This window comes from Myotis daubentonii, chromosome 2 (genome assembly GCF_963259705.1).
Source record: "Myotis daubentonii chromosome 2, mMyoDau2.1, whole genome shotgun sequence".
NCBI classification, from domain to species: Eukaryota; Metazoa; Chordata; class Mammalia; order Chiroptera; family Vespertilionidae; genus Myotis; species Myotis daubentonii.
The window spans coordinates 62,900,450-62,926,358 of NC_081841.1; the positions used below are offsets into that span (position 1 = coordinate 62,900,450).

Consider the following 25,909-nt stretch of genomic DNA (forward strand, 5'->3'; position numbering starts at 1 on the left):
TGGAGTTTCGGGGGTTGAGGGGTGGTTTCTATTAAGACTAGTCCAACTGGCTGTGATTCCAAGTCTATTTGGTATTGGTTTGATGAAAACTATGCTTTAAGTAGACTGAATACAAATGAATATGTAAATATTTCTGGGTCAAATTTCTTATTAGCAGTTTTTTGGGGGGAGACAAAGTATAATAATTTGAATAATAATTACACATTTTACTCTAAGGGGAGGCAGGGGAGGTTAGGAGAGGGGCAGTAAGAGATCAACCAAAGGACTTGTATGCATGCATATAAGCATAACCAATGGACACAGACAGTAAGGGGGTGAGGGCATGTGCTAGAGAGCGGGAGTGGGCAGAGAGGAGTCAATGGGGAAAAAGGAGACATATGTAACACTTTCAACAATGAAGAATTTAAATTTAAAAAACAGAAAAAAACATAATTACACAGTTTATAGAACATAGCACATACCATCCTATCTAATAAAAGAGAAACATGGTAATTAGCGTACGACTGCTACCTTTCCCATTGGCTAATCAGGGCAATATGCAAATTAACTGCCAGCCAAGATGGCGGCCAGCAGCCAGGCAGCTTGATACTAACATGAGGCTTGCTTGCTTCAGTGACGGAGGACTCCAACGTTCCCCACCTGCCGCTGCAGGCCTCTGAGCTGCAACTCTAAGCAACTATGTAACAAATATAGAAGCTAAACAAAACCCCAGAAACCTGCTTTAGTCCGCCGGGCTTCAGCCAGCAGGATCGCAACATTGTAAGCAAAGGCCAGAAACCTACTTTCAGCAGCGGAGGCCTAAGAGCTGGAGCCAAGCCTCAAAGCTAAAGCTGGCCCAGAATAAAAAAGAAAAAAAAAGAATAAAAGGAGCGGTTGGGAAAAATTATGTTGCTGAAGAAGAAAACCAAGATGGCGGCATAGGTTAACGACAGAGATTGCTGCCTCGAACAACCACTTCAAAAAACAACTAAAGACAGCACAGACAGCATCCAGAACCACAGGAAGGCTGGCTGAGTGGAAATTCTACAACTAGGAGGAAAGAGAATATCATATCCAGACTCAGAAAAGGCGCAGTGTTGAAGTGAAATACTCAGGTGCGGAGTGCGCGTGGAACGGGCTGGCGGCAGAGGGCACGGTTGTTGTTTTCAATCGGGAGGGAGCTTCAGACTCTGAGCTCCAGATCCGGGCAAGTCTCTAGGGACCCAGACTCAAACGGGAGAAGCAGGACTGTCTGGCTTCGGTCAGAAATCTAAGGCAGCTTTCTCTCCGAGATTTGCAGCGGTTGCTGGGACTCTGTGAGGCAGAGCCCCTAGGGACGGAACTGAGAGCAGCCATAACTGCTTGCTCCGCCCGCCCTGTAGATCCCCGGGGACCCGCCCCGCCCAAGCCCTGCGCAGAGCCATTTGCCGGATAGCCTCAGGCAAATGCTAGATTAGCACCGCCCTAGAGATCCAGCACAGAAGCTCTCCCACTGCAGACACAGCAGACTCTCATAGCCAGTTAGCCTGGAGGTCAAATCACCCCCACTATTGCCGACAACAATCAAGGCTTAACTACAACAAGACTGCGTACAAAGACCACTATGGGGGTGCACCAAGAAAGCATAAAAAATGCGGAGACAAAGAAACAGGACAAAATTGTCCATGGAGGATATAGAGTTCAGAACCACACTTTTAAGGTCTCTCAAGAACTGTCTAGAAGCTGCTGATAAATGTAGTGAGATCCTCAAGAAATCTAATGAGACCCTCGATGTTATGATAAAGAACCAACTAGAAATTAAGCATACACTGACTGAAATAAAGAATATTATACAGACACCCAATAGCAGACCAGAGGAGTGCAAGAATCAAGTCAAAGATTTGAAATGCGAAGAAGCAAAAAACACCCAACCGGAAAAGCAAGATGAAAAAAGAATCCGAAAATACGAAGATAGTGTAAGGAGCCTCTGGGACAGCTTCAAGCGTACCAACATCAGAATTATAGGGGTGCCAGAAGAAGAGAGAGAGCAAGATATTGAAAACCTATTTGAAGAAAACTTCCCCCACCTGGTCAAAGAAATAGACTTACAGTTCCAGGAAGTGCAGAGAGCCCCAAACAAAAGGAATCCAAAGAGGACCACACCATGACACATCATAATTAAAATGCCAAGAGCAAAAGACAAAGAGAGAATCTTAAAAGCAGCAAGAGAAAGAAACTCAGTTACCTACAAGGGAATACCCATACGACTGTCAGCTGATTTCTCAACAGAAACTTTGCAGGCCAGAAGGGAATGATAAGAAATATTCAAAGTGATGAATACCAAGAACCTACAACCAAGATTACTTTATCCAGCAAAGCTATCATTCAGAACTGAAGGTCAGATAAAGAGCTTCACAGATAAGGAAAAGCTAAAGGAGTTCATCACCACCAAACCAGGATTATATGAAATGCTGAAAGGTATCCTTTAAGACAAGGAAGAAGAAGAAAAAGGTAAAGATACAAATTATGAACAACAAACATGCATCTATCAACAAGTGAATCTAAGAATCAAGTGAATAAATAATCTGGTGATCATAATAGAATCAGGGACATAGAAAGGGAATGGACTGACTATTCTTGGGGGGGAAAGGGGTATGGGAGATTCGGGAAGAGACTGGACAAAATCATGCACCTATGGATGAGGACAGTGGGTGGGGAGTGAGGGCGGAGGGTGGGGCGGGAACTGGGAGGAGGGGAGTTATGGGGGGAAAAAAGAGGAACAGATGTAATAATCTGAACAATAAAGATTTAATTTAAAAAAAAAAAAAGGAGCGGTTGGGAGCTTCAGTCACCTCCAGCCTGAAAACAGCCATCATCCCCTCACCCATGCTGGCCAGGCACCCCAGTGGGGACCCCCACCCTGATCCAGGACACCCTTCAGGGCAAACCAGCTGGCCCCCACCCGTGCACCAGGCCTCTATTCTATATAGTAAAAGGGTAATATGCCTCCCAGCACCGGGATCAGCGGAGCCGCGAGGCCTCCCAGCACTGGGATCCGTGTGACAGGGGGCAGCACCCAAACCCCCTGATCACCCTGCGGCTCTGTGTGTGACAGGGGGTGGGGCCACAACCTCCCTATCCACCCTGCTCTGTTCGTGACAGGGGAAGGCGCCCCAACCCCCTGATCAGCCCTGCTCTGTGCCTGATAGGGGGGAGCTCCCCAACCCCCTGATTGCCCTGCAGCTCTGTGTGTGACAGGGTGTGGTGCCCCAAACCCCCCCCCCCCACGGGCCCTGCTCTGTGTGTGATGGGGTAGAGCCATAACCTCCCCATCAGCCCTGCTCTGTGGGTGATAGAGGGCGGCGCCCCAACCCCCTGATGGGCCCTGCTCTGTGCGTGACAGGGGGCAGTGCCCCAACCCCCTGATTGGCCCTGCTCTGTGCGTGACAGGGGGCAGCGCCCCAACCCCCCTGATGGGCCCTGCTCTGTGCGTGACAGGGGGTGGTGCCGAAACCTCCCCATCGACCCTGCCTTGAGTGTGACAGGGGGTGGTGCCCCAACCCCCCAATTGGCCCTACCCTGAGCATAACTGAGGGTGGCATCACAACCTCCCGATCGCCCTGCTCTGTGCATGACAGGGGGCGGCGCCCCAACTCCCCAATCGGCCTTTCTCTGAGCCCGACCAGGGGCTGCACCTAGGGATTGGGCCTGCCCTCTGCCACCCAGGAGCAGGCCTAAGCCAGCAGGTCGTTATCTCCCGAGGGGTCCCAGACTACGAGAGGGCACAGGCCGGGCTGAGGGACCCCCCCTCCCCCCCGAGTGCACAAATTTTTGTGCACCGGGCCTCTAGTCCTATAATAATAGACAAACATGCAAATTAGCCATCCCTCCACTATGCTGAAGTCATGCCCACCAGCCAATCCGAGTGACTATGCAAAGTATCTGACAAAGATGTCAGTTAATTTGTATACGCAGGTGTCAATCGCCCCAGGAGGCAATGGAGGCTTTGGCCACAGGCTCCCAGAACTTTCACCGCCCCAGGAGGCAAGGCCGTAGCCACACCCGCGGGCTCCCGGGACTTTCATTAACCGTCACCCCGTGACAAAGATGGCAATGCCCATAGTGGCCAGAGCAGGATGCTGGCGGCATTGCCCTGGCAACATGAGCCCAGAATCTGGCCCGACTGCATGGAGGGAGGGGAGGGGAGGGGCCTCCAGCCAGAGTCCGCTTCAAGGAATGCCCAGCATCTGCACCCTTGCTGGGTGGAGGGAGGGCAGAGCAGGGGCCTCAGGCTGGAGTCTGAGCTGAAGGAGGGGAGGGCAGGGGCCTTGGGCCGGAGTCCATGGCGAGGGATGCTGGGCTCGCTGTGATGCCAGCCCAGAGTCCGCACCGAAGAAGGGGAGGGGCCTGGGGCTGGAGTCCCTGGTGAGGAATGCTGGGCTCGTGGCGATCCGTTCAGCTTTAGAAGTTATTTACTAACCATCAGTAAGTAAATAACTTCTAAAGCTGAACATGTATGCTTGGCCGGGTGAAGAGGGGAAGGCAGGGGCCTCGGCCGGAGTCTGCACCCCAGCTAGGCGGGGGGGGGGGGGGGGGGGGGGCCTTGGGCCAGAGTCCATGGCGAGGGATGCTGGCCAGCTAGGGGAGGGACCATAGAGGGAGGTTGGCTGGTGGAGGTGGGGTGGGGAGGGACTGCAGGAGGTTGGCCACCGGCCCCAAGGAGAGAGCTGACCCTTGCTCCCCCTGGGAAAGGGGCCACGTCCGCTGCCACCCACCCTGGTTCCCCTTCCCAGCCTGAGCCCAAGGGCCTCAGTGGGGTCAGGAGAGGAGGCGACGGTCGCTGGGCTGGGCACAGAAGGAACGGATGCCGGACACCAACACCACCGTTGATGTCCTGCCACCACACAATTCCCCACCTCCCCACCACCTCCTCCCCTTGACATCACTGTGGTGGGCAGGCGGCCCCTGGGGAAGGGAGAGGATGGGAGCAAGACAAACTCTTGTGTGGAGGGCTGACTTTCAATAGATCACAGCCAAGGAGTTGCTCTGCTATGTATGAAACCCCAACCCAGAAGCAGGCCTCTACAAATGGTTTAGCACCAGGGGCCAATGGGGGCTGGCCAGCCATGGAAGGTTGGCTGTGGGAGCGCACTGACCACCAGGGGGCAGCTCCTGCATTGAGCATCTGCCCCCTGGTCATCAGTGTGCATCATAGCGACTATTCAACTAGTTGTTCGGTTATAACAGTCACTTAGGCTTTTATAGATAGATAGATAGATAGATAGATAGATAGATAGATAGATAGATAGATAGATAGATAGATAGATAGATAGATAGATAGATAGATACAATAAATCTATGAGGTCGTTAGCTATTATTTACCCTATTATGCCAGAAGGAAACTGAGGTTCAGAAAGTTAACTTCACAAAACCAGTAAATGGTGGAACTAGAATGAGTAGGCAAGGCAATTTTTCAAAAGCCAATTTTACAAAAAAAACAGCTAAGGTTTAAGAATGTAACCCTACCAGTGGTTAGAGGTGGGGATTTTGTCTAGGAGCAATAGGGAAGTCTTTCTTCTGAAAACACAAGGCTGGAATCCAAACAGTAATCAAGCAGCTGGATATATTAGGTCAGAGTTTCAGTCAAATTATGCTAATTCCTTTATGTGGGCAGAAGTAGAGCCAGACCTCTTTTTAGCTGCTGTAATCATTGAATTTGGTTAGCTTTGCCATTCAAGACATCTCTTCCTTAACTACACTAGGCTGGCATTCAGAAAAAGCACTCATGTAAATTTTTCTGTACTCATTGGCATGGAAATGCCCATACTATGCTGTAGAATAAAAATAAAAGATTACAAAATAGTGCATGGAGTATAGAACACAGTTTGGAATGTTGCATAGAACACAGTTTGGAATGTTATACAACAAATTTTTGCATAGAACAGTTTGGAATGTTGTACAACAAATGTGTGTGTGTGTGTGTGTGTGTGTGTGTGTGTGTGTGTGGTTAATTGTGGTAATCTGTAGATGATGGGATTTGCTAAAAGGTAAACTGAGACATATTAAAAATTTTGAGTTAGTTTGAGCAAAAATCTATTTGAACTGAGTAGCATCCAACGTAGCAGAGAGAGAAAAGAGCTCTGAGGATCTCTACAAACTGAAAGACTTTTATAAGAATGGGAACAAGCATGTTACACTAGGCAAAAAAAGTAGGTTGGTTATTGCAAGTTTACTTTCCTTTAGGGGAGGGAAGGGGCCCATTAGGCAGATTACCTAAGTGCTGATCACTTTGTAATAGGATGAAATGCTTGGTCTCTCTTTCACTACGTCTTGGTCAGCTTCTAACCATTAGAGGAATTCTGCTTGCGGCTTGAGTTTTACAATAACATTCCCTCCCATTCCCCCTCCTTTGACATAAAAGAAGCCTGAACCCTGTACTTTGGTGAGATGGATTTGAGACACCACTAAGGCTCCCATCTTCTCAGTTGATGCCTTCTCAATCAATAAGCCTTTCCTTTCTTCAACTCTGACGTTTAAATTTTGGCCTTTTGAAGCATCAGGCACACGAACTTTGGACTGGTAACAAGGTGATTCTTGACTGACTGGCTTAAGATTCCATTTCTGGGAGAGCTGAAATTGTAATTAAATCTCAGTTCAGCAATGCGGAGTTTTGGGGGCCTGCTGTCTTGTTTGTAACGTAATCTAAGTATATAATTTTTATTTTTAATTCTGAGAATCCTCTTCTTTCTATGATAAAGACAGACGTTTAGCTGATTTTCATAAACTGGATTTTTTTAAATTACAAAATACATTATTGGGATACTGGGCAATACTAGAGTGGGGTTTGAGGATTACATAGTAGAGATATGTCAGGGTTATTTTCCTGATTTTTTTCCCCTAATCTTCATCAGAGGATATGCTTATTAATTTTTAGAGAGAGAGGAAGGAAGAGAGAGAGAAAGAGAAATATGGACATAAGAGAGAAACATTGACTGGTTGCCTCCCATCTGGGAATTAAACCTGCAACTTAGGTATGTGCCCTGACCAGAAATAAAATCCGAGACCTTTTGATTTACAGGACAGTCCTCCAACCAATTGAGCCACACTGGCCAGAGCATTTCCTGATTTTTAAAAATAATTTGTTACTTTTCAATTACAGTTGACATACAATATTATATTAGTTGCAGGTGTACAACCCAGTGATTAGATGTTTAGATCACTTACTAAGTGATTCCCACAATAAATCCAGTACCCATCTGGCACCATACATAGTTTTTACAATATTATGACTATACTAGAGACCTGGTGTATGAGATTGCTGCACTCAGGGGGGATGAGGAGGGTCCCTCAGCCTGGCCTGCACCCTCTGGCAGTCCAGGAGCCCTCAGGGGATGTCCAACTGGCCAGCAGTCCATCCTTAGTGCTGCCGTGGAGGCAGGAAAGGCGCCCTCCACAGTCACTGCACTTGCTACACCTGCCAGCTGTGAGCCCTGCTTCTAGCTGAGCAGCACTCCCCCTGTGGGAGCGCACTGACCACCAGGGGGCAGCTCCTGCATTGAGAGTCTGCCCCCTGGTGGTCAGTGCACATCATAGCAACTGGTCATTCTGCCGTTCAGTCGATTTGCATATTAGCCTTTTATTATATAGGATTCACTATGCTGTACTTCACATCCCCATGACTATGTTGTAACCACCAATTTGCTCTTCTTAATACCTTCACCTTTTCACCCAGTCCCCCAAACCCCTTTCCCTCTGGCAACCCTCAGTTTGTTCTCTGTTTCTATGAATCTATTTCTGTTTGTTTTCTCATTTAAATTGTCCTTAGATTCTACATATAAGTGAAATCATATGGCACTTGTCTTTCTCTGACTTATTTCACTCTGCACAATACCCTCTAGGGCAGTGATGGCGAACCTCTGACACGCGAACTCATTTTTTTGGTTGATTTTTCTTTGTTAAATGGCATTTAAATATATAAGATAAATATCAAAAATATGTCTTTGTTTTACTATGGTTGCAAATATCAAAAAATTTCTATATGTGACACGGCCCCAGAGTTAAGTTAGGGTTTTTCAAAATGCTGACACGCTGAGCTCAAAAGGTTTGCCATCACTGCTCTAGGGCCATACATACTATTGCAAATGGTAAGATTTTGTTCTTTTTTATGGCCAAGTAATATTCCATTGCATGTATTTACCACATCTTCTTTAATTGACTTTTGATAGGCACCTAGGCTGCTTCCATATCTTGGCAGTGAATGTATGGATGCATATGTCTTTTCGAATCAGTGTTTGGGGTTTCTTCAGGTAAAATACCCAGAAGTGGAATCACTGAGTCCTTCTTTGTCTCCTGTTATACAGCCTTTGTTTCAAAGTCTATTTTGTCTGGTATAAGTATTGCTTCCCCAGCTTTTTGTTTGTTTCCATTTTCATGAAATACCTTTTTCCATCCCTTTACTTTCAGTCTGTTGTGTGTCTTTTCATCTGAAGTGGGTCACTTGTAGACAGCATATGTATGGCTCTTGTTTTATTTATTTATTTATTTATGGCTTGTAAACAATAAAACGGTATTTCTCACAGTTCTGGAAGGAGTCTGTCCAAGAGGGCGGAGGCCAGGCCTAGGGACCCCACCGGTGCACAAATCTGTGCACTGGGCCTCTTATCAATAATAACATATTGCAAATTTGAAAGTTACTAAGAAAGTAAATCTTGAAAGTTCTCAACAAAAAATAATTTATAACTTTGTGTTGGGACAGATGATAACTAGATGTATTGTTGTGATCATTTTGCAATATACACATAATATGAATAATTATGTTGTATACCTGAAACTAATACAGTGTTGTATGTCAATGATACTTTAATTTTTAAAAATGTGTTCTCAAGTGAAACAGCACAGGAAGAAGCAATCAGCAAATGCAGAAGAAATACAGTTTATAAAAATTTGGGGCCATCTCTTTAATAAATCATATAAAAGGAAGGCAGGGGAGTGGGGTGATAGTTTTAGTGTAAAAAGGGATTTCAGAGACACAGCAATAGACAGATCTGTCTGACCATCACAAAAAGAGAGGCAAAGGGTGGTATGTAACCATTGATGGGTTATAATAGGAAGTACATAGCATCAACTGAGTATTCTTGCCAAAAAAAACTGAACCTACCATCCCAGTTTATAGGAAATAGAGACGCAATTGGTTAGGTCCAGAATGTGGAAAATTCTCCAGACCAAGTGACAATGACTTCTCCAGCAAATAAATGAAAGAAAAAATGAAGAGGAAGGAAGAATTGTCATGGATTATAAAGGGATTTAAGAGACAAATAAACACAATGTGTGGACATTATTTGGATCCTAATTCAAACACAAACACTATAAAAAGACATTTTTGAGCAAGTGGGGAAATCTGAACATTTACTGAATATTTAATGTTACTGAGAAACTACTGTTAATTTTTTTAGGTGCTATAATAGCAGTATGGTTACTTTTTAAAAACTGTTCCTATTTCTTAGAGATATACACTGAACTGTCTATGGATAAAATGGGAAGTTTGAGAATTGCTTTAAAATAATCCTTCAGGGCCCTAACCGATTTGGCTCAGTGGATAGAGCGTTGGCCTGTGGACTGAAGGGTCCCAGGTTCGATTCCGGTCAAGGGCTTGTACCTTGGTTGTGGGCACATCCCCAGTGGGGGGGGGGGGGTGCTGGAGGCAGCTGATCAATGTTTCTAACTCTCTCTTCCCTCTCCCTTCCTCTCTATAAAAAAAATCAATAAAATATATATTTTTTAAAAAAGAAAGTATATAAAAAAATAATAATAATTCTTCAGGGGAAAACTTGGATGAAGTATAGGTAAACCATGATCAGCAACATGTTTATAATTGCCAAAGCTGGTGATGGGCATTGACAAATTATTATACTTGTTATTCTAGTTTGCTGATGCTTGAAGTGACAACCAAATGCAATCTGTGGTTCTTGGTAGGATCCTAGTTTGAACAAACTGTCTGAAAAGACAGCTAAAAACAGAACAGCTATGTGCCTTCATAGCATATGCTTAATCAGGGATCACTGTTCATCAGCACATGGCTATTCCCTCCTTTTGGAATATACTTGCCCTTTTTTCTGCCTGGAACCTACTATTCTTCCTTCAAGGTCAAGATAAAAAATTACTGCCTGGGTGAACCTTTCCCCATTCATTCCCCCGACGGAATATGATAGTTCCTCTTCTGGTTTCTCACCGGATTCTGGTTACTATATCTATTTTCAGATTTCTTTATAATTATCTGCTTATAACTGTTTTTCTTCTTTCCCATTTGCTTGCCTTCCTCTCTAAATTATGAGATACTCACCGGCTGGTGTGGCTCAGCTGTTGAGCATTGACCTAGGAACCAAGAGGTTCCTGGTTCAATTCCCGGTCAGGGCACATACCCCGATTATGGGCTCAATCCCCGGTAGAGGTCATGCAGAAGGCAGCCGATCAATGATGTTCCTCTCTCATTGATGCTTCTATCTCCCTCTCCCTTCCTCTCTATCTAAAAATCAATAAAAAAAAAATTATGAGATACTCAAAAGCAGGTACCATTTTTAAAATTCATGTGTGTATTTATAGTCCCTGGTAATTCGAAACATTGGTAGAATGCTCCATATAAAATCTAATATCTGTTCAATAGAACTGTACAATATAGAAAGAAGAAAAACATAAATCAGAGGAAAAGTAAAAAGGGAAAAACTGAAGGCATACCTCATGTACTGGCTTCAGTTTGGAGATAATTTTACTTAATGGGACATTAGGTAGCAGATGTAAAGCCCAAAAAGAGCTAAACTGTGGGATATTTTCAACTTCCATGGTTCTTTCAAGTCCTAACTTCCTCTCTTGCCAGCAAGCTCTAATTCTACAGTCTCCAACAAAGAGAGGAAAACAAGTAATAATTCACTTAAGTTGCAATTTAATAAATTACCTGTTCCAAGTGTTTTCCAGAGAAAATCTGAACAAGGACCAATGGCAAACCCAAAGGATTCGATCAACTGATAAAGTGGCCAATGAATATATGCAGATATTTTGAATGGATTTCCCTCAAATGAAACCGTAAGTTTATACTGAAGTAGAAGCTATTTTTACATTTAGCATTTGGCAAATCCTTCCACTGTCATAATTTAAAAAAACTCATTGCAGTCTTAACCAGGTGCATGTGTTTTTCCCCATTATGCTCTACCTGAGCTATAGCATGCCAATCCCTATGGAAATCTGAGTAGATGGGCCATTTTTATAATTATAAATACTGCTGGCATGAATGATCCACCCACATATTCCAAAAGGAACTAGCAGTTTAAAAATTGGGCACTGTTTCATCATAATATTGGAGACTCACTCGACAATTTCAATGTTAGGCTTGAAAAACCATTGCCTCAGGGCCAAGAGCCACAGCTAAGAAAGACTACGAGAGGAAAGCTTTCAAGGCGCGGTCCTGTGAAAAGGATGCTACTCCTGCTTGTGTCTTTTCAGCCAAACCCGTCCCTTGAACCTCATCAGCAACAGCAATGTTAGCAGTCTCAGCTTTGAAGGACAATGACCTTGAATACAGAGAGATGGTGTTTGAGAATGAAAAAGGTGTCTATAGCCCTGGCTGATGTGGCTTAGCTGGTTGGAGCTTCTTCCTGTGCACTGAAAGGTCCCGGGTTCGCTTCCTGGTCAGGTGTATACAGGAGGCAACTGATTGCTGTTTCCCTCTTACATCGATGTTTCTCTCTCCCCTTCTCTCTTCTCTCTCTAAAAAATCAATTTAAAGAAAGTTAAGTTGTTAAAACTTTTTAAAAGCTTTTTAAGTTAAAAAAAATAAAAATTTAAAATAAAAAGGTGTTTATAGCTTCATCCCCTCCTTCCTGACAGGAAGGCCAGCGGTTGCTATGTGCTTGGTGGTTTTAGAACGCTGGCCCTGAGGTGAAAACCTAAGTTTACATTCCGGCTCAGGTGTTTGCTGAAAACAGGGCCTTGTGCAAGGATTTACCCTTTCTCTGCCACCGGTTTCTTATCTTAAAAAAAAAAAAAAAAGATAATATCACCTTCCTTTTAGAATAAGATTAAATGAAATAATCCATTTAAAGTGTTTAGCACTGGGGGGTGGGGAGGACAGGAGCAGGCTGGAAGAGTTACAGGGTGGGGGAAACGGAGGATTTATGTAACACTTTCAACAATAAAGATTTTTTTTAAAAAAGAATTCTCTAATAACTTTAAAAAAAATGAAGTGTTTGGCACAAGGCTGGACCATGGTACATACCCAAGAGATATCTGTTATAATTATTGATCTTTGGTTGTTCATAAGAACCTCCGTAATGCAATACTGAGCCAGATCATGTCCACTCAGTCCAGTATTCGTCTCTGATGGTGGCAGCAAGGGACATTTGGGGAGAGAAGAGAATGCTCTTTTTTGTTATTACCTCAAATGATTAAAGGTTTATCTGAAAATATTCCTAAGGTCTTTGACTAACTAAAAGTAATATGTTATCATGCATGTATCTCTATCATTTTTGTTGTTGTTAATCCTTATCCAAGAATATTTTGCCATTGATGTTTAGAGAGAGTGGAAGGGAGAAGGAGAGACAGAGAAAGAAACATCAATGTGAGAGAGACACATAGCTTGGTTACTTCCCTGACCAGGGCCAGAGCCTGCAACCAAGATACATGCCCCTGACCAGAATCAAACTCGGGACCTTTCAGTCCGAGGTCCGATGCGCTGTCCATTGAGATAAACCAGCTAGGGCTCTCTATCATTTTTATCTATATTTATATTTGCAACTGGAACTGACTTCTTATATTAAAATACTACGTTCAAAATGCAAGAGGATAACCCTTATATCTTTTTTTTCAATATTTTGTTAACAAGTCCATATTTACCTTATCCTTTAGACTTTTAAAAAAAAATTGATTTCAAAGAGGAAAGAATAGGGAGAAAGAGATATCAATGATGAGAGAGAATCATTGATCAGCTGCCTCCTGCACGCCCCCTACTGGGGATCAAGCCTGCAACCTGGGCATGTGCCCTGACTTGGAATGGAACCCAGGACCCTTCAGTCCACAGGCCAATGCTCTATCCACTGAGCAAAACCAGCTAGGACTTTAGTCTTGGTTTCAGAGTTTTGATTCAGATTTCCCCTATCAGCTTTAATTTCAAAGAATAAAACAGCTCTAGCTTTCAGCAGTTGATTATCTAGGTTCTAATTTATTCAGTTCAATTCATCATGGATATTTTTTAGTTCCTACTGCAAAGTGCAAAATTGAACATAAAAAATAGAAAATGGAGTTTCTGTTTTCAAAGAGCCTAGAGTTTTCTGGATAATAATGAAAACTATGTACCGAGGCAGCTGTAGCCTTGAGATTAAGAGCACTGACTCTGGAGCCAGACTACTTGGGTTCAAATTCTGATTCTGCCATTATTTTTATGACCTTGGGCAAACTGCTTAAATTCTCTGTACATTGGGTTCCTTATCTGTTAAACAGCTAACAGCATTATCTGGGATTATTAAAAGGATAAAGAAGTTCCAAATTAAGCAGTTAGGATAGCAGCTGGGTGGCACATAGTAAGTACTCAATAAATGGCAACAATTTGAAGTAGGCATTAGAGCTGTTCACAAATATTCCTGTTCTCTCTTCCAGACAGTGGAATGCACTCATAATAGGATCATATTTGCCTGCCCCCTTTCAAGTGACTGGATAATGAAATGTGAGAAGTGACATGTGTTACCTCAGGGTTGAAGCTTAAACCCAGGACATAATTTGCCGAGTTAATCTTCCCCTGCCATGGTGATTAAGCAAGCTTGTGCTGAGATACACCCTCTGATACTAAGACGTGTGACTAAGTATCACATATCTTGTGACTAAGATGAATACAGCCCCTTGCTAATCCACCAGAGACAAGTAGCTTGAATAAGACAGACTATGTTGTATAAAAGCACCGAGACTTTGGGGTTGTTTGTTGTGTATCTTAACCTAGGCCAGTGGTCAGCAAACTGTGGCTCGAGAGCCACATGCGGCTCTTTGGCCCCTTGAGTGTGGCTCTTCCACAAAATACCACATGTGGGCACGCGTGTACAGTGTGATGGAAACTTTGTGGCCCATGCGCAGAAGTTGGTATTTTGTGGAAGAGCCACACTCCAGGGACCAAAGAGCCGCATGTGGCTTGCGAGCCGAGTTTGATGACCACTGACCTAGACTATTGAACAATACACTATCATTCCATCCACTGGGGACATAGAAGTGAATCACACTGACAAAAGGCCTGCCCTCTTGGGGTTTCTCAATACAATATCCAAACTATTCAAACAAACTATTAAGAAAAAGCCAAAATGACTACTACTTTCTGCCTCCTACAGTGAGAGCTTAGAAATGTTACAGTCCGATGGTCGGGGAGCCGAACTAGTTCGAATAAAGACTCTTTGCTTTTGGAAAAAAAAAAGAAAGAAATGTTACAAATGAGTCAAAATTGAGACGGAAAGCTAAAGAAGCATCCATAAAATGGTCTCATCGTATATAACTCTTATTACCTCTCAAAATGCACGACACAGATAAGCAACACGGGGATCACATCATACAAACACAACAGGAGCGTGATGGAGCTGAACCTGAGCATCAGGAGACCTGTGAGCATTTATGGCTCTGCCACTCACCGTGTCACTCTGCCCAGTGTGATGAGTTGTCCTTTGTGCGTCCCTCAATAATTGGAAATAATGAAATATAATCTCCCTTTCCAGGAGGCAACTGTATGGTAGACATGAGCATCTACTCATTCATGTATTAATTCTTACAACTGACAAGTAATTATTGACCATCTGCTGTGTCAGAGAACACAGTTCACAGTGACAGGGATGAACAAGAGACAAGGTCCTGCTCTCCTGCAGCCTACAGGTACTATGGGAGATAGATAATAGATCATCGCAAAGGTTAATCTCACAATGCTGATAGTGATAAGTGCTTTCAAACAAACAGATATGGTCAGTGTGATGGGAGGATGGTACTTCAGATTGGGTGGTCCTGGCAGGCACCCCTGTGGAGGTGACGCTGACTTTGGAAACACAATAGACACAAAGGAAATCAACCCTCCGAGGACCTGGGAAGAGTGTGCCAGGTAGGATGGCAATCACAAAGGCACGCGGCATGGTAGAAGAGCATCAAGAGCCTATAGAAGTGGTGAGAGGTCAGAAAGAGATGGAGGGGTCACTTCACGGAGGCTTCTGTAGGCAGTAAGGAGCCTGCAAGCTCATGGAGTCTTTGAAGCAGAAGAGTGACATAATTCAATTCATAATGTATGTTTAAGGACGCTGTTTGGAGAGGAATCAATTTGGAGGCAATTTCAATAGTCTACATAAGGGATTGGACAAGTGGCACCAGAAAAAGGTTTCAGAAAGGTCATAGTTGGATATATTTTGGAAGACAGGTGACAAGGTTCAGAACATGCGACCCCAAAGTATGGCACCTTGGCATACTGAATATTTTAAGCTGAAGGAATCTGAGAAAAAGGCAGATACAGGAAAGTCTCTCTGACCTTCCCCCTAGCATGGGAGAGGTGCCCTCTCTATACCCCAAGGAAAGAAACAGCCTATCTATGAGGCGGGGATGCCTGGAGGAATCCCAACAACAGGCCTTGCTAAGCTTCCCCAGTTTATCACCCTTAGCTCATACCCCTCTTTGTCCTATCACATTTTTCCATGACTCTCCATTCCTCATCAAACCTAGTATTAAAAATGTATAGGTTTACACTCAGCCAGTGTGGCTCATGGTTGAGCATCGGCCTATGAACCAGGAGGTCATGGTTCGATTCCCAGTCAGGGAACATGCCTGGATGGCAGACTTGGTCCCCAGTGTGGGGTGTGCAGGAGGCAGCTGATCAAGGATTCTCTCTCATCATTGATGCTTCTATCTCTTCCTCCCCCTTCCTCTCTGAAATCAATAAAAAATATATATTTTTAAATGTACAGGTTTAACTGTTTCTTCAGGTCTTCATTTCCTTATAAAGGCTCCCATGTCATATGATATTTATATTAAATAAATTTATACGCTTTTCTCCTGTTAATCTATCTTTGCCAGTTTAGGGAACCAGCCAGGAACCCTAAGAGGGTTGAGGAAAACTTTTTCCTCCTTTACACAAGACAAAAGGATATACTGGTGTGGAAGTTCCTTTCACAATTAAGACTAGAACTAAGATATGATCCAGCAATTCCTCTTCTGGGTATTTACCCAAAAAATATGAAAACACTTATTTGTAAAGATACATGTACCTCCATGTTCATTCCATCTTTATTTACAATAGCCAAGACATGGAAACAGCCTAAGAGTCCATCAGTATATGAATGGATAAAGAAAATGTATTATATGTACAATGGAATACTACTCAGCCATAAAAAAGATGGAATACTGCCATTTGTAACAATAGGGATGGATTTGAGGGTAATATGCTAAATGAAATGCTAGACAGCAAAGGACAAAAACCAATGATTTCACTCATATAGAATATGAAATAGAAAAGTAACAAATGGCCCTGACCGGTTTGGCTCAGCGAATAGCGCGTCGGTCTGCGGACTGAAGGGTCCCAGGTTCGATTCTGGTCAAGGGCATGTACCTTGGTTGCGGGCACATCCCCAGTGGGGGTTCTGCAGGAGGCAGCTGATCGATGTTTCTCTCTCATTGGTGTTTCTAACTCTCTATTCCTCTCCATTCCTCTCTGTGGAAAATCAATAAAATATATATTTAAAGTGAGTGCAGTGCACATTTTTTAAAAAAAGTAACAAATGAACTAACAAAATAAATAAAAACAAACTCCAATACAGACATCAGAATGGTGGTTACTAAAAGGAAAGGAAGGTGGGAGGAGGGTGAATTGGGTAAAGGGAGTCAAATATATGGTAAAAAAAGGAAACCAGACTTAGGGTTGTGAGCACACAATGGTGTATACAGATAGCAAATTATAATATTGAATGCCTAAAATTTAAATAATGTTATTAGCCAATATTACCTCAATACGTTTTTTTAAAAAGAGGATGTACGGATATGTTAGATGTGGGAGTAAGAGAAAGACAGAGTGAAAGATGATGGAAGATATTATTTCCTAAAATAGGGAAAGCTGAGGGATAAACATGGTTTGGGGTAAAGATGGGGAATTCTATTTTTGAATGTATTAAATTTGTCAAACCTACTGGGTAGATTTTTAAGAATAATAAATGAGATCATTTATTTTAAAACACCTAATATATAATAAATGCTCAAAAACAGTTATTTTCTTTCCAAATTTCCTAAATCTCCTAAAGCTTAGTGTCCTAATTTGGAAAGGGGATAATAATATGGATCTTACAGGTTCCTGGTGAACCTGATTGACTTACTATATGGGAATAGAGATTATTATAACTAACCTGTATGTAGTTCTTATCATGTGCCAAGTACTTTTGTAAGTGCTACATTTGTTAATTTACTCCTTCCAACAACTCTGTAAGTAAGGTGCTGTTATCTCCATTTTACCGATGAGGAAGTGAGGCATGGAGTAGAAGTTAAAAAACTTGACCAAGTAAGTCTACACTGGTAGAACGCAACAGCTGAATAAAATGTATTATAAAGTGCCCAAATGTATACTGCAGACAATAAATTCAGAAAGAGAAGAGACAGATTACGTTGAATATTGAACAAATATTTATTAAGCATCTCAGCTGTGCCAGATGGTGGTCTAGGAACCAGAGACACAGCAATGAACAAAACAGACCAAAAACCTGCCATCCTGGGCCCAGCCAAGGAAACTCGATTTGAAGACAGATCCACTTGGGCTTAGCCTAGAAAATGTGTAGGATCGTGCCCTAGTCAGTTTGGCTCAGTGGATAGAGCGTTGGCCCAGAGGTATGAAGGGTCCCGGGTTCGATTCCATTCCAGGCCGAGTATCTCAGTGGCAGGCTCAATCCCCAGCCCAGTCAGGGGACGTGTGGGAGGCAACCAATCGATGTGCCTCCCTCACATCAATGTTTCTCCCAGTGTGGCTCTCCCCCTCCCTTGCACTCTCTCTAAAAATCAATGGGAAAATATCCTCTGGTGAGGATTAACCAAAAAGAGAAAATGTGTAGGATCTGAATACAGAAAGGGGGAAAGCAGGGATCAACTGGCAAATTACAGTGGTCCCTTCAGCATAGCCTGTAACCTGTCCAAGCTAAGAATGTGTTTTACATTTTTAAAAGGAGGAGGAGGAGGAAGAGAAGAAAAAGGAAGTGCAGGAGGAGGGTTGTGAATATGGTGATCTGAACTACCTTGAAGGAGGAGGACATGAAATAAACACTGCAGGCAAACAAGACAGGCTGTAAAAGGGGCATTTGTTGCTTCTCCGAGAGGCCACGCCGGAGCCTGGGATGGCTGAGAGCAGATACTCCGTGAGGGGGCAGTGGTGAAAGGACAAGAAGAAAGAGAGGCGACACGTGGAGGCACGGGCTGCTGGAGTTCTTTTTTCCTCTGTAGCTGTTAGGAGGGAGCCCTTAGGAAATTCACAGACTGTTCTAGATATTTGGTGCTCACACTTTAACGATATGTGTCTAATCTTAGAAGCACTTAAAGAATAGTGTTTTGATGCATACAACAAGAGCAGAACTCTAGGGAATAATTTTAAAAGTAACTTTTAAGGAAAATGTCGGCCTTTTATAAAAGCTTTGCCCAAGCAACCTTAGAAACCCTTTTCTTTTTCTTTTTCTTTTTTTTCTATTTTTTAGGAGATGAACCATAGCATAGGCCTACTGAGATCTCCAGGTGCAACTTAAGCTGATCTTTGATGCAAATGAAATATCAATTGTACCCAATCCAAGTTCTGGTCTTTTGTTAGCGTAGATAGGAGGACAACTACATGAGATATAATACAGAAATCAGGAAAATTCTATACATTGTGATATTAAGTAAGGACCTAGTGTTCATGGGAGAATGGTAGTCAACTACATCGGTGGTTATTAATTGATACCAGGTAAAACAATCCTGCAACACCTGTTTGTACATATCCTATGGAGGTTAGTACAGCCACTGAACTATAATAATAACCCTAGAACTATTTTATTAAAACTCAGAAAAATAGATTTTTAAGGAATTTGTGCTTAGCATGATTACATTTATTTCTCACTGGTGCAATATTTTTTTAAAATAATTACCCATTTTAAAACACTGTAATAGGGGAAACTACTGTATTAATTTCCTATGGCTACTGTCATACATTACCACAATCTTGGTGGTATTAAACCACACACATTTATTCTCTTACAGCTCTGGAGTACAGAAGTCTGAAATGGGTCTCACTGGGCTAAAATCAAGGTGTCAGCAGGCCCACATTTCTTCTGGAGGCGCAAACCCAATTCCTAGCCTTTTCCTTGGCCTGTGGCCTCTTTCCACCTTCAAAACGAGTAAGTCTTTCTCATGCTATATCACTCTTCCACTGACTCCTTTTCTGCCTCACTTTTCCACTTTTAAGGACTTTGTGATTACCTTGGACCCACCCAGGTAATCCAAAATAATCTCCCTATTTTAAAGTTAGCTAATTAGTAAACAACCTCAACTCCATCTGCAACCTTAGTTCCCTTTGCCATGTAATGATGTAACATAACATATCCACAGGTTCCAGGGATTTCTCTCGGGAGCCATTAACCTGCCTACCCCAACTTTAACCAAAGTTAAACTCTATTGTGCAAGACGGACATTCAAGCAGTTGTGCTCAAATCCTATATTTGTTCAGCATCTTTATATGCCTGAAATTGTGTACCTACAATATGACCAAATACATTGGTAAGCCTTTTTGTAGGATTCTTCCCAACTTTTACTTTAAAAAACAAACAAAAGAATTAATTTGCACTGTGATATTATCCCACAGAGGTCTTTTAAGTAGGAAAAAAAGAGAATGTTTTCATTAATTTTATTCTCTTCTTACAGACTATTCCAAACAAGCTATGATTCTCTTGGCAAAACAGCCTCATCAAGAGTCTCACCAGCCTCTCCCTTGGGAACATAAAGACTCAGACAAGGGGGGGAAGACAAGGCTAGACACCTGTCCCCAATGGGAAGGAAGAACACACCCGGAAAGCAGCTCTGACAGCGGGAGCCACGGGGAGGAGAACAGTAATTGGAGAAGAGAGACTGCTTCCAATCTGTTGCTGGTTTATAAGGTAAATCTATTCCTGGAGTAAAAGGGATACAGTAGCAGCACAATAAAAACTGGGACAAGGCGTGGCTCTGCTAGATTGTATCTCCTGCAAGGCTCCACTCTGATGACAGTCCCACCAAGGGCGTTTTTCCAGTCTGACCTGAGCCCAGTGCGGATCAAGCGATCCGCCTGAGATTGCCAGGCATCCTGTGCACATCTATCTCATTCATTCATTCAAACTGAACACCTAACATGTTCTAAAGTCTAAACGCTGGAGATTTAAAAAAAAAAAAAAAGTAAACAAGGCATAATAGCACTTATCACATGGCATGTATCTGCATTGGGGTTGGCTTTCTGTCTCTAGGAAGGAACCCTCCTTCATTTTTGCATCCTCATTGAGTAGCACAGTGCCTGGCGCAAGCTGGGTGCATCATGAACGAAGGAATCCCTTTAAACTGTACGTTTGATACCAGGCTAGATTCCCAAATCTGTAGCCCTATTGGGGGCGGGAGTGGGGTGTGACGGGCAAGACATCTTTACACGGACTGCACGCAGCAATCCAGTTTCCCTCTGTGGCTGCTGGTACTGTAGTAAGTTGAAGAGTTCGGGAGTCCAGGGAGGGAAGGGGACGGTCTTCCTTCTCCTCTTCCTTCCCGCGTGGAGGGGGCTGAGGGTGGGGGGGGGAGGGGGGCAAGAAAGGGATGCTCAGGAACCCGACTGCCCTCCCGTGCTCCTCACCAGGTCGATGGCCACCACGTCCCGCAGCGCCACGACTTGTCGGATGGATTTGGGCGGGTTCTCGGTCAGGTAGATGAGCCGGTCGCTGAGGACCAAGTACTTCAAGGCGTGCTTCTCTGAGTCGGACACCACAATGCACGGCTCGTAGGCGCGGATGGCATCGTAGACCTCGGGCGCCAGGTGCCTGCGCAGGAACGCGTCCAGGCGGCTGTTGGTCCGCGCCGGGAAGCCGGACCCCGCGGGGCTGGCCATGCGGGGCGCCCGCGGCCGGGCCGAGCGCCGGGGACAGCGGACGCCTCTGCCCAGCCCCGCCTCGGCGCCGCCCTCGGTGGAACCCGCGCGCGGCACAAAGCGGCCGGCCTCACGGTTGCCACGTGCCCAGGGCCCCTCGCCCCTCGGGCGCAGGGAGCCGCGGGGGGGTGGGGGGGGGCGCAACTTTGGAGCTGGATTCCTGAGGCTGGTTCCCTGGAGCCCTCCGCCCGACCCCGCACTCCCCTCCAATCCCGGTCCGAACCTCGGACTCGGACAACAATGGGCGGGGTGAGACGCCAAGGACTGGGAGGCTGCGTGGCCCAGCCTCCCCACACCCCGGGCTACCCAGCTACTGTGGACCAAGCCAGTCCTTACAAATTATATTGAAGCAGCAGTTTTAACCTGGTTTTCTTTAAGAAACTTGAACGAGATGGAACTTAATTTATTTTTTATATAAGCAAAAGCAATCCTAGATCCCTATTGAGACCCATCACAAAGATTTAGCATTTGATTATAGCATTGTTAGCAATAGCTGTCTAATCTTAATGAGTATAAGCGTAGGTCTTCCCTCTTCTCGGAGAGAAGAGAATCCTATCGTAAGTTGATTGGGCACAGTCAAGGCTACCTAATGGATATACTTGTGGTCTCAATGCCCAGGACCAGGCCTTGGGGACAGCCAGAACTCAGTCTGTATAGGATGAATGAATGGGTGAGGCCCGCATCTTGAAAAAATTGAAGCTTATAGGTTTAGGAATGCTGATTGCGCAGCCTTGAGGCTGCAGGGTAGTAAAAGTACTGCTTAGATTGAAAAGAACAGGAATACATTATAAATTAGGTTAGAGAGATGAGTACAGCAGAAACTTGCTCCCAATAATCTTACAATTCCTCAAGCTACCCGCAACCCAGAACCAAATTATATCTTCTTTATTGCAAACTGTATTCTCCTTTTCCTCCTATACTGTATGTTGTAAGCAATTTCAAATTCTTTTTTTTTAAATATATTTTATTGATTTTTTACAGAGAGGAAGGGAGAGAGATAGACAGTTAGAAACATCGATGAGAGAGAAACATCGATCAGCTGCCTCCCGCACATCCCCCACCAGGGATGTGTCCGCAAGCCAGGTACATGCCCTTGACCGGGATCCAACCTGGGACCCTTCAGTCCGCAGGCCGAGGCTCTATCCACTGAGCCAAACCGGTTCCGGCTCAAATTCTTTATGGAAAGAGAGCATATATACATTACAGGGTATACTCGGGTTATTGTACACTAAATCGCTACTAAAGGGAACTGAGGAGAAGTACTTGGGGCTGGCTGAGCAAGTCTGTGGAACTCAATTGCAGCAAAGAAATAGGAACAGTATTTCTTTTCTTGGAGAGGCTGTGTTTGGTGCGTAAAAAGAGCAGTGCCACCTGCTGACAAAATCGTGAATGACCTAGCAGTTAAAGTTTTCTCAGAATCTGATCATCCATCTGACTCTTCAGAACTTCATAGCTGGATGAAAAGTGAGCTCCCAGGGCACTGCTCCTCCCTCTGAAATCAGGACTATTCCCTATCTGAACCACTCTAGACAGAGTTTGTAACCTCAGACCCACAGAAGGCAAAGGCCCTTCACCTTTGCCAAACAGCCGTACCTCACAAGAGCTGTTGACAGGGAAATGGCTATGTCAGACGTGGAATGTGAGGCCCAAGTTTGGGAAACGGCCTCACTCCAAGCTGTTACTGGGTGTCTCTCCCGCTTCCTACTCCAAACCCAGGACCGAGAGAAACAGAATGTCTGGACATTCCAGAAAAGACAGCATGCCTGATCTATCTGCCAACAAGCCCATCAAAAGTGAGCTTTTGGTGACAAGGGTACTAGGTTTAACAAGAGTTAAGATGAAGCACACGAAAAAAAAAAGATGAAGCACAGGAAGAAGGGATCTAACAAAGGGCTTGATGGCTAATGACCTACCAGTAAGTTGAACTTTTAACTTTGTGGCACAGAGAAGGCAGCGTCATGGTTTCTAGGCACTCAATGTTCTGCACTGTTGCCAAAGTAACAGCAAAGTTCAGATTCTAGGGAAGGGATTTAATATAAGAGAAAGATCACTGGATTTGGAGTCAGGAGAACTGGATTAGAGGCCTAACCCTGCTGCTCACCATCTGAGATTTTTGGAAAGTCATTTAAAACGTTGAGCCTCGGTTTTATCATCCTTAAAATGAAACTACTAATATTTGCCCTGCGAACCACAGAGTTGGTGTGAGGAGCAAAGGCAACGAATGTGAACCCTAAAAGCACTATAGACGGGTAAAGTACCCATAGCCCCTTATCTTTTGGTGAGCTTTATGTGAGCAGTGAACATAAATACACCTGAGGTGGACACCTACTTCTTCTCTTCTACGTCTATCCAGACTCAAGAACCATTTGGTACCTATCCCATATAATCAAGCACCTAATAGATGTTCTTGATAAAACTATCAAAAGAAATGGAACATTACTTACCTAGAACGAATCCCCAAAGGCACTCTCCCTCACCCAGGGGTGGGCAAACTTTTTGACTCGAGGGCCACAATGGGTTCTTAAACTGGACCGGAGGGCCGGAACAAAAGCATGGATGGAGTGTCTGTGTGAACTAATATAAATTCAAAGTAAACATCATGACATCAAAGGGTACGGTCTTTTTTTTTTTTAGTTTTATTCATTTCAAACGGGCCGGGGCCGGCCCGCGGGCCGTAGTTTGCCCACGGCTGCCCTAACCAGAACTCTCACCAGAAGAACAGAGTAGCCTTAGGTCAATGCAATTCCTTTGAAAGGACAGTGGTTATGAGTAGAGCTGGGTTCAAATTCCAGTCCTTACATTCAATAGCTAAATGACCTTGAACAAATAATTTTAACTCTCAGTGCCTCAGTTTCCCCATCTGTAAAATGAAGTAATAGTACCAATCCCATACGATTATTATGAGAACAATGTTTCTAAAGTACTTAGAAAAGGTACCTGAGTACAGAGTATAACTGAGTATAAACACTATGTGAGTGTTTTAAAAAGAAATTGAACAAGTATATGATTTCCTGGTACATATATAGTCATTTGGTTCCCCATATACAAAGTAATATCAAATTTTTTGTTGCATGCTGGCCTAACTTTTTAAACTTTACTGGTAAATTAAGGCTCAGGACAAAAATCTAATCTACATGCACACACATACAGACAAAAGAATGGTATTTGTACTTTTTTAAAATTTGCGTTTTTGGTAGAGAAGTGACCAGTGGGCCATAGGTCATAAGAACTCTATACAGATTTCAAACTAGAAATACCCTTCAATGGATCTATGGATTCCAAGTGTCCCACCTCTCAATTTGAAACTAAAGACAGACAGTATGCATAGAACCATACTTAAAGCTGTAGTAGGTAAATAGAACCTGAATTTTTAAAGGTGTCTGAATCTCTTGGTGTTTCTACTTAAGAATTAATGTATACTGGCTATTTAAGTATCTACAATTAGCAATCAACTAATACATGAGGAGAGATGTCGTCATAATGAAGTTGAAGGAACCATGCAAATGCTTTGGATTTTAAAAAGCTGTTTCTTTTATTAAATAACTAGAGGCCGGATGCATGAAATTTGTGCAAGGGGCTCGGCCCTCGCAGCCCTGGCTGCCTCGGCCATCCCTCGCAGCCTTGGCCAGCCCTCGCAGCCCTGGCTGCCTCGGCCATCCCTCGCAGCCTCGGCCATCCCTCGCAGCCTTGGCCAGCCCTCGCAGCCCTGGCTGCCTCGGCCATCCCTCGCAGCCTCGGCCATCCCTCGCAGCCTTGGCCAGCCCTCGCAGCCCTGGCTGCCTCGGCCATCCCTCGCAGCCTTGGCCAGCCCTCGCAGCCCCAGCTTCATCTGGAAGGTTGTCCAGATGGTCATTTGCTGTTTAGTCTAATTAGCATATTAGCTCTTTATTATATAGGACTCGTGGCCCAGTGCATGGATTCGTACACATTGAAAGGAAATTAATTAGAAGAAATATTTTAATATTGCTATTTGCCGTTTCTCTATAATAAGAGTGTCAGAGATGAAAGAAAATTCAGACATATTCTGTTGACAATGTCACTTTCTTTGATCTTCAGAATGTCAACAAAAACAACCAAATTCATGATTGACAATGATAGATGGAAACACACGTGTGCAATTGGCACCAGCAAGAGCTTTACTAGTATCTGTATCGTGCATGCGCTAGTCAACATTTATTTTTAAATTGCCAGTGTGCGTCAGACGTACCAGCTGGTCGGTCGGTTGGACAGTTGGATGGATGGATGGTTGGTCACTTAGCCTTTTATATATAGAGATGCTATAATGCTCTGTCCTGCCTCCGGTTTCCTGTTTCACACCTACTTCCTCTAAGAGAAACTAATGAATGGACTAGAACCAATAAAGATAGCTTACCTGACCTACTTTTCAACTTCTTTCTCTGCCAAGAAACCCATAATGAGTGAGCTTTTGATGGAACTAGGCTTAACAAACATTGACGTGAAGCCTAAGAGGAAAATTTCACAAAGGACTTAGTAGTTGTCAGCTGAAAATTACATTATTTTTGGTTCAATTTAATACATTTCACAAATATTTACCCAGACATTATTATCCATAAACAGAATCAGGAAAAGACTTATTTTCAGTCTTCAAGACTTGACTAATGGTGAGTAAGATAACCACACAAATTTAATACAAAACAAGAACATAGTAAAATATACTAATAACATAAGAATGGTTTAAAAAACAAGCAGGAGCTCTCCCTCCAGGGATCATGCCCGAGCCATTCCCGTCCTCGGAGCCCACACATGTATCCCTTGACCTCTAAGGGATTCCATGAT

The 25,909-nt window shown here is 43.8% G+C and overlaps 1 protein-coding gene and 1 long non-coding RNA gene across 3 annotated transcripts in view; one reads left to right on the forward strand and one right to left on the reverse strand.

Moving 5' to 3' along the window:
- C2H12orf56 (chromosome 2 C12orf56 homolog) overlaps positions 1 to 21,403 on the reverse strand; it is a 61,459-nt gene extending 40,056 nt beyond the window's left edge. Inside the window, exon 1 of the mRNA XM_059683491.1 lies at positions 20,822 to 21,403. Coding sequence (XP_059539474.1) covers positions 20,822 to 21,073 — 252 coding nt within the window. The 5' untranslated portion in view covers positions 21,074 to 21,403. The remainder of the gene's footprint in view (positions 1 to 20,821) is intronic.
- The window catches only part of LOC132227865 (uncharacterized), a 94,114-nt gene that overhangs the window by 66,054 nt on the left and 2,151 nt on the right, over positions 1 to 25,909 (forward strand). Inside the window, exons 3-4 of one of the 2 annotated variants that reach the window (XR_009451253.1) lie at positions 19,213 to 19,349; positions 19,873 to 20,105. This is a non-coding gene — a long non-coding RNA (uncharacterized LOC132227865). Of the gene's footprint in view, positions 1 to 19,212; positions 19,350 to 19,872; positions 20,340 to 25,909 lie in introns of those variants that run through there. The other variant, XR_009451252.1, reaches the window with a different exon arrangement.